This window comes from Formica exsecta, unplaced genomic scaffold, assembly GCF_003651465.1.
Source record: "Formica exsecta isolate Colony F162 unplaced genomic scaffold, ASM365146v1 scaffold363, whole genome shotgun sequence".
NCBI lineage: Eukaryota > Metazoa > Arthropoda > Insecta > Hymenoptera > Formicidae > Formica > Formica exsecta.
Genome location: NW_021850877.1, coordinates 25,456 through 34,345, shown reverse-complemented (window position 1 = coordinate 34,345; position 8,890 = coordinate 25,456). Strand labels below are relative to the sequence as shown.

At 38.6% G+C, this 8,890-nt stretch overlaps 1 protein-coding gene across 1 annotated transcript; it reads left to right on the top strand.

Moving 5' to 3' along the window:
- Positions 1-886: 886 nt before the first annotated feature.
- LOC115239045 (odorant receptor 49b-like) lies at positions 887-3,197 on the top strand. Its single transcript, XM_029813363.1, has 5 exons — positions 887-1,710; positions 1,849-1,948; positions 2,370-2,465; positions 2,805-2,960; positions 3,051-3,197. Exons 1-5 carry the CDS (start codon positions 902-904, stop codon positions 3,099-3,101), a joined length of 1,212 nt encoding a protein of 403 aa, XP_029669223.1. The 5' UTR covers positions 887-901; the 3' UTR covers positions 3,102-3,197.
- Positions 3,198-8,890: the final 5,693 nt, after the last annotated feature.

Genomic DNA, 8,890 nt, shown 5'->3' with positions numbered 1-8,890 from the left:
GTCTTCCTTAATTATAAATAAACCGACACATTATTAGCTTTCCAATTAAAAGATTAAAAATAAATAGAATCAGTAAAGAGACATTTAGAATGCGAAGAGACCAGTTAATCAAAGATTTAAAAAATTAGAAAAGAAATTCCAAGCTCGCAATAAAATTCAAATAAAGATATATAATCGAGATAAATAAATTTATTTTAATAAATTTAATAAACTTTTAATAAACTTATCGTATTGAATCTCTTTTTCTATTTTTTAAATGATTTGTATCATTCAAACTAATTTTTCTTTAAAAGTTCAAATGTGACTATCACTAAATGTCATTTGATATTTCGTCAATATAAGGATAACAAAAATTAAAAAGTGACATTCATAAAAGAAAAATCAAATTAATATAGTGCAATAACCTTACGGGTTCAATCACATCCACGAATCTCCTTTTTAATTCCACGCGAGAAGAGCAAAAGTATAGAAAACCCATGTTTATCGTAACTCTTTGCGGTCGTATGTCCGAGTGGAATTGCACGCTGCATCGTCACGATATCGCAACTTTGAAACAAATGTCCAATTATTCATTCCTTAGCTCGATTATTCATTTGGTCGCCGATGTTTTTGCGAGCGAAATTGGCACGTATCACGGAAAACTCTTTCCTTCGCGGAAGTTTATTTCGAGAATAATCACAAGGTACGCACTTTGTCCGTGTATCTCCTCGCTCGAATCGCGCAGGTGCAAATCTTATAGGCTTTTCGCAAATATAGATATAGATATAGATGCCCGCGAGTTTCATTGGCAGGCGATTTCCCAGCGAAAAGAAAGACGCGCCGCCGTCTTGTCGCGATCCGATTCCAGTTCGACCTTGCTTTGAGATTCAGTCTTCGTCGCATTTCAATCTTCAATCAGAAAATGGTATCCGACGAATCGTTCGCGAGTGTCATCCGGGCGAATGTCGCCTTGCTGAGATTATCCGGCGTGGTATCGTACAAGAATGGAAATATCCGGCAAACAAAATCGCAGAACGTTCTCGTCGCGATCGCTTACGGTTGTCTCTTCGCATACGCAATCTTATACACATACGAATTCGCGTTGCATACCGTCTACCTCGACACTTGGATGGAGTCATTCGCGATGATACTCTCCCTCGTGGGTGGGCAAGCGCGGTTCACGTTCGTTCTCTTATTCCGTAGCAGGTTTCAGCGATTGCTAATGATCTGCGAGAAACTTTGGATGGCATTAAACGCGACCGAGAAAAGGTGCGTGCGCGATTACGTGAAAGCAACGAGACGTCTGACCTATTATTATCTATTTGGATGTGCCTTCACGATTTTTTTCTATGCCGTCGCGAGTCTCTTTATGGGACAGCACGACGATTCGTCGAACACGACAATGAGAACCTTGCCATACGCCTGTCCGGTCCAGGTTCATCGGTCACCCTATTATGAAATAATGTACATTCTGCAATTGAGTAGTATGATCAACGTTGGTCTCACCTGCGCCGCTGCAGATACCCTCGGACCAGTGCTCATCTTGACCGTTTGCGGCCACTTCAAGGTCCTCAATTCGCGAATCTTGTGTCTCAGCAATCGCGACCGGGTATATTCGGAAAGCTCGTGTCCAACGTCTGCTGAATTCCTCGAGATAACCCATGGTGTATCGACAAATCGTGCGAAATCTGATCTTGAAGCCTGCGTACACTATCATCAAACGGTACTCGAGTATGTAGAGGGGAGAAGGCAGATGATTTTGCTAAAAAATAAAGGGGGCGATTAAGCCGTCAAATTTTTTAAATGCCTTAAATTTTTCTTTTTACAAAAATAACTCGACAACTCAAACGTTTGATATTATTCGAATAGATTTTGCAATGAAGTTGAGAAACTCACCAATGGCATCTTTTTAACGCAGCTTCTCAGTAGTACGTACAACGTCTCCCTTGTAGGATTTAAATTAGCGGGGGTAAGAGAGTTCAAATTATTTTCCTTTCTACGTATTATCAATCATTTCTTCTTACAGTTTCGTGAATGAATTTTGCTTCAATCTTATGATTTCGGGTGATTCTGAAACAAATCATATATGTTTGAAGTGAATCGAAAAATTCTTGAAAAATTTTGTAAATCTTTTTCCTATTAACACTTAAAGCGTAGCAATCTTAAAATTTATTCAATAACACGGGGGAAACATATGTTTAATGTAGAGAGATAACGTACAAAAACATTTTCATCTTTTAAAATCTTTCAAAATTTTGTTGATGTCCATTGTTGATCCATTATTATTTCACTGTGATCAATTGTGAAAACGTGAAGAAAAAAATAAGTTAATTTATATATTCTAGATAAGCATCTCAGAAATTTTCTTATCAGTTGTGTAACGATTACAGGATGATCCCGATAAATTTAAATATGCATCACAATTATTAATTGCTATAATTCAATTGTTTTTATGTAACTGGCCGGCGGATGTTCTTCTCACCGAGGTATGTAGCTAAATTGTGTAATAATTCGAATTTAAAACATAAAAAATGTGATTTTACAATATAAGAATAATTCTATCTTCATCGTTTAATTATTTCTTTTTAAATTCTTTTTAATTATTTTAAAAAATTTTTTAAATGATAGAGAATATTTTAGAATCTAATAAAATCTTCTTTTCCCTCTTTTGGTGTATTGTGTTAGAAATAAATACAAACAGCTACAGGAATCTAAAAAAAAACACTACGTCTTTTTGACATTTATATTTATATTTTATATCTCTCAGTTTTTTTTATTTATATTTATCTTCAAACTTATAATAACACGGTTGAATTATGTTTCAGAGCCAAGACGTAGCCAGAGCGATATATTTTACATCGTGGTATCGCTTTCCGTACCAGCTAAAAAGATCTCTAAATATTATCACGACGAGAGCTCAGAAACCAGCGCAATTGACCGCAGGATATATCGTACCGTTGTCCTTGCCAACTTTTGCATCTGTACGTACATATATTTACATTATACGCGCAAAAATGTGTCTTATCTATTAATCATGATCATTTCACAAGTGATTAGACGTCATATTTTAGATGGTATCATCCGCGGCATCCTTCTTCACTATGATACGCAGTATGAATTGATATTATTTTATCGATGACGTTAAGACGAGATGTTTTGCGTAGAGAATCTATGAAATTGTGTTAACATTTATATGATTATTATGATATTAAAGTTTGTACATGGCTCAAACGAGTAAACGAGCTATTAAAAAAAAATCATAATGCAATCTTTTTATCGCAATCTTTCTCCTAGATATTTACGAAAAAATACTTCAATATACACAGTGAATTGTGAACTATAAAAAAATGAATAATATTTATAATTATTACTATATCTGTATACTTTATTTACGATACTTGATTGCTGTATGCCATTAGAGATAATTAAACGCGACGAGAAACGAAGAATTCATCACAGATACGACAGGCTTTTTCGTGGATTAGCTCTGAATACTATATACTGGTGCTCGTAATGTTGACAACGTGGGAAGATTTAGCTGCGGAGACACTCTCTCCGCGGCTCCGTTACGATTGCTTAAAGTAACGGAGGCAGGCGTTAACCTCCGCGGAAACTAATCCGAAGAAAATGTCGGAGAGAGAAAGGCTTTCGATGTAACTCTTGGCTTAAGTCGAGCATCGATCATTTTCTTTTTCCGTTGCACCCCCGGCACGTACGTGTCGGGAGTTGCCCTGCCGCATCACGAGAAATACGGTTAACAGAGCGCTGTCTATCCTACGAAAGGACGTCTACGTGGCATACGGTGCGCGAATTAAGAAATCAAACGATAGTAAAGTTCAAAACAAGTGTCTCTCTCGAAAGGACATTTCGATGGATTATTACGCTGCGCTTTTAGTTAGTTTCAAATATATATAATATATCTCCCGAAATATATGAAACGCATTTATTAAAAAATCTCCCCCCGAGCAACGATATTTGCGGGGGATCGGCAAGAAGAAGAAGACGTGATAGTCGATAGCGAGGGCAATAGAATTTCTTCGATATTACTGCACTAACGAGCGAGCTTAGCAACTTCTCGCAGAAACGTGGTTTCTTTACTTTTCGGCCAATAAACACCGCTTTGTCGGGATTTGCGCCTTTTGATCGAAACCATATTTACGTAATAAATATACCTCAATAATATTCCGACTAATACATATGTTTAAAAGAATATAGGATGAAAAATATGTTTAATTTACAGCGCTTATGTATATTTATATGTTTACATTTTACCTTTCCATTTATATATTTATCTTACGCTTACAGGTGTATTGTTATTAAATATGTGCCAAGTTTTAAAATATAAATAAATGTTATAGAGTCTATGTGTGTATGTATGTTAACAAGAGACATTTGGTGTTGAACGTGCTGTGAGAATGTGGTTTAAAAATATTCAAGTCGCCGTCGGAATCTGCGGTACGAAAATTTGGGATGGAAAGAAGGTGGAATCGGAGTTCTCGAGGGGCATAAGCAACATAAGCGCGGGCAAAAGTTGAGGAAACGAAGGGAGAAAAAAACTGTGCGAAATGATGCGGTAGATAAACGACAGACTCGTAGATTCGACGTAGGATATCGCGCTTGCGGGCTCATTGCCTTTCATGAGGACGGCAAGAGTGTTCCCAAGACCGATGGTCAATTCCGGATCCCATCCAATTCTTTTTCGTAAAGTGCCGCTGCCCGAACGTGGATTATAAATAAAGATGAAGAACACGGAATAAATGTGACCGAGTAGAAGAAGAGGTGCGATACGTTCTGAAGAACTGCTTTCTTAATTCTCCAGGGGCGCGTGTGGCATATTACATGCCCCATATACCATTGCTTAGATTTCGTCGTCGGTGGGTCTAGAGATATCGAAAAAAGAAGATGCATGTCACCCAGGCTGGTGACCACACCAGCGCATTAAAGTTTCATTTCGACATCTCCACGCAACGACGAAAAGCGTCGTCAAAACTCCTCTCCTCGGAACGCCCTTTGGAAAGGACCGGAGACCGCTTACGTTTCGCGGGCGAATTGAATTAACCTTACGATTGCGTTTTCCAGCAAAACGTTCGCTTCCGTATTAATTATAGCGCGTCTTGAGAGCAGCATCTGCCGGTGACGGCATCGTCTCGTACGAGAAGGTGGCGGGCAAGATGACGGGGTGCCGGGTGCCGGGGACGAGGGAGGAACGAAAAGGGGAAAAGCTCGGGAAAAGGGGGGAGGAGGGGAGGAAAACCCGGAACCCTCGATGCGGTGGCGCACACAATAAAGAAATTCCATGATTTTCAGCGGGACGATACCGGCCCCGTGTGAGAGCGCGCGTTGTCATCTTCGCATACCATCGTTCGTTCGACGTTGAACGAAACGCGGACTCTTGGAGTTAATGAAATCTATCGGTGCCAAGCAGCGGCGGATCGACATCGTCTTTGGCAGGGCGTGGGATGCTATCCCGTTATCGCTTGAAAAATTAAAATTTACGATCCACGGTGCGCGTTTGTCTCTCTCTCTATCGAGCGCAAAACGAATTTCCTTGTCGTTAAAAAAAAAATTCGATCCTTTTCCCTCTCCCTCAGTATGATAAAAGAAATCTATGCAGCACTTGAAATGATTTGTCATTCGGTTGATTATACTTTTCAATGCGTTATCTATAACGAAGAATTATACGAAAGAGCTTACACGTTTAAACATTTAGTACAATAATTCGGTATTTTCAAGAATGTTATAATTTCGTAATTATTTTTATTTTTATACGTTATTTAAAAAAAAATCAATTTGTTTAGTAGAAAAGGTTAAAATGTATAGTTTTACACGCGCCACGCCCCATTGTGTTGGTGCATCGCGTTTAATTTTTCTCGTCCGATGAAGGGGGAGGAGTGTTAATGATTTTGCGGGATGACGCGATTGAACGGTTAAAGCTTCTCGCGAAATAGCATGTACCATGTACCTCGAAATCGATCGCCAGTTGCCACGAGCAACGTCGCTCGATTAGGCAAACTGTCTCGAAAAAATCGCAGTTCGCAATGTGGCCGAAGCGAACTAAGCGGGAGCCCCTGCCCCCTTCCGATAAAATCATGATTTCTACGTGAGAAGTATCTCGAGGAGTATAACGACGATGTTCCTGGCATATGTAGGTTAAATTCTAAAATTTTCTTTTACGCGTATCTCCTTTTATTCCCCTTCTACACGACATCTGATAATACACGATAGGACTCGATGAACGAGATTAGGGGTTTTTTAAAATGGACGACGAACGAAATATATTCGAGCGGACTAAACCACCCGATCAGTCGCTATCACGTCGCGGGAATTAAATTCGCGACAAGACGCGTCGACTGTCTTCGTGGCGAAGATCTTCGGAGCCGGAGACACACCGAGTCCGGATCGTAACTCGCGACATCCCCGTGTATTTGCAGGTAGTGTCGACTCATTGAATTCTATTCATCGAGCAGCCGAGTTGCGCATCATTCAATTACGCGTTTTCTCTCAGCATCGTCCCTCCCTATCTCGAGGAGACAAGTCTTTCCTAGCTCCTCAATTTCCGCACAATGCATTATTTGGCACCTATTGTGCGCGATGACGCTCGTGCATTTTACCGTGCCAGTTATCGGAGATTATATACAATAATTAATACGTTTACATTGTAGAAATTCTTTAATTTAAAAGCAAATACATTCTATTAACGTATGTTTATTTCTGTATGTGTTTGCGAGAGATTTTATGTTAAACATTTAATGTTATTTAATTATATTAAGATACTATAAGATTAATTTTTTTACTTTTTTACTATATAGGTTTTACCGAATGATAGCCGATTATAGAAGATTTATTCAACGAGTCGACGAAAAGATGTATCTAGTTTGATCATTTTATATATCCAGAGAATTTATAACGGTGCTACGAAACTATTATCATCGACAGAATAGTGATAAAAAAAAGTTACGAGTAAGGAACATCGTCGTTTGCTCCTCGTCATCATTGATTGTGAAATTGTAGATCGTAATAATGAAGTCCTACTAAAATAAGTAAACTCAAGTTGATTTTTTATCAAGATTATCAAGTCAATAAACCCCAAAGTAGAACAAACTCCTAGGGGGGGCTTTAATTTTTTTTATGCTCCTAAATATACAAAAAATAATTCTTTTTGGTATCAAAAATCATATAATGTACTTTACAATGTAAATGCACATTTCATTTCCTTCACATATTCACGAAAATATAAACTTAGAAAATATTATCTGCGCTTTTATTTATGCTTAATCATATTATAACATATATCAAAAATATATTTATCGAAGGATTATAATTACGATAAATAATTAAGTTTTCCGCGTCAATTTAAACGCTAGAATCATTAACTAGAAATAGTTAGCCAAGATTGCTGACGAAGTTGACCCTAGGCAATTTTAAATTCACTTTCTCTTGGATGTGCTCTCGTTTAATAATCTCGAAGGTAATCTCTAGATTCCTTCATCTCGCTGTTAATCATCCATCTATTCGTGTGTAAAACCGCATGGCTAAAACCGATTACCGGCGGTTTCTTTAGCAACAAGTTGCACCTCGTGTGTTTTCCTCGAAGTTTCCTAAAATCAACAAGTGAACCCGCTTCCTGCCTGGAATTTCTATATTGCTTTCTCGTTCGACTCCACAGGTGGCAAACTGACAACGAGAACGACTTTCCGGAGAACCCCTCCTTACGCGAAGAGAAAATTGACTTTATTTGCCTGCCTTAACAATCGCAACACTCCCGCGGGAAGGACATTCGTTTATGATAATTGAGATCACTGAAGGCTTTATTCGGCTAATACGCGATAATATACGCGACGCGACACAATAACGATGGATTATATCGGCACTATCTTTGTTTCTGGAATGCGTGATAACAGTCGTTTTAATAAAGAGCCGACAATGAAGAGGCGTTGAGAACTCATATAGAGAATTCTTCGCGATCTTTGCATTCCTTTGGAGTCTCGAAGTAAATTCCGCATGGTTCGTGCAATTCCTAGACGGTTAAAGTCAAGGGGGGAATCTTGATTACGTTCGCATATTCCGTATTAAGGCTAAAATTATAAGGCGCATCCATCTTTTTTTTACAAGCTTTTAAAACAATTTTAATTCGCGTTGTACTCGACAGAATCAAAGTTTGAGAATAAGTTGGATCTAAAATTAAATAAACTAAACTTTCATCCCTTTTGAAACCTTCTCCAAGCGATCTCGATTCGTTATATTTTTGACACAGCTAAAAAGAACGAAAGCAAGTTATTTCAAAAATTATTTTCACGTAACATCGTAAATCATTTCGATGATGAAGTAACGCTATAAAATCGAATCTCATGGTCCGTATTGATATGAAAAAAGGAAAAAATGAAAAGCTGCATATAGGTAGTGTCAATTTCATTGAAAACTGACAGATTTAGAAAGAGGTGGAGAGTAGATGATGTAGAGACAATAGCGCCTCGGGGGGCGTCGACAATCGCCTCGATGGAGGGAGACGAATGACCAGAATAATGTTGAAATGGGCCGTGCGAAAGAAAGGAACTCACTGACTGGAGTGGGAAGCAATAAAAACATGAGAAACAACGATATACATAAATTTAGTTATTATTTTGGATAGAGAGAGAGAGAAGAGGAAAAAAAAAAGGAAAGAGAGAGTCGCTTAAAAAGAAAGTGTTATTATGCGTGTTCGTGTTGGGTGTGAATGGGCGTGTGATACGCTCTTTGTATTGTACGCGCATGTGTGTGTAAAAGAGAGAGAGAGAGAGATGTATAGAACGCAGATGGTGGGAGAGAAAAGGAAGAGAGAGAGAGGGACGCAAAGTGCGAAGGGGTGAAAAGCGCGGAACCCAGTGACCATGCGCCCTGTCGGCGGCTGGGGGCTTCTGGATCTTTTCACGGA

What these genes read in the sequence shown, in the direction of transcription:
- LOC115239045 (XM_029813363.1), top strand. Translation starts at nt 902, where the DNA reads ATGGTATCCGACGAATCGTTCGCGAGTGTCATCCGGGCGAATGTCGCC. An exon ending in TAGGATTTAAATTAGCGGGG is followed by an intron (nt 1,949 to 2,369) that starts GTAAGAGAGTTC and finishes TAACGATTACAG; the next exon opens with GATGATCCCGATAAATTTAA. An exon ending in CCTTGCCAACTTTTGCATCT is followed by an intron (nt 2,961 to 3,050) that starts GTACGTACATAT and finishes GTCATATTTTAG; the next exon opens with ATGGTATCATCCGCGGCATC.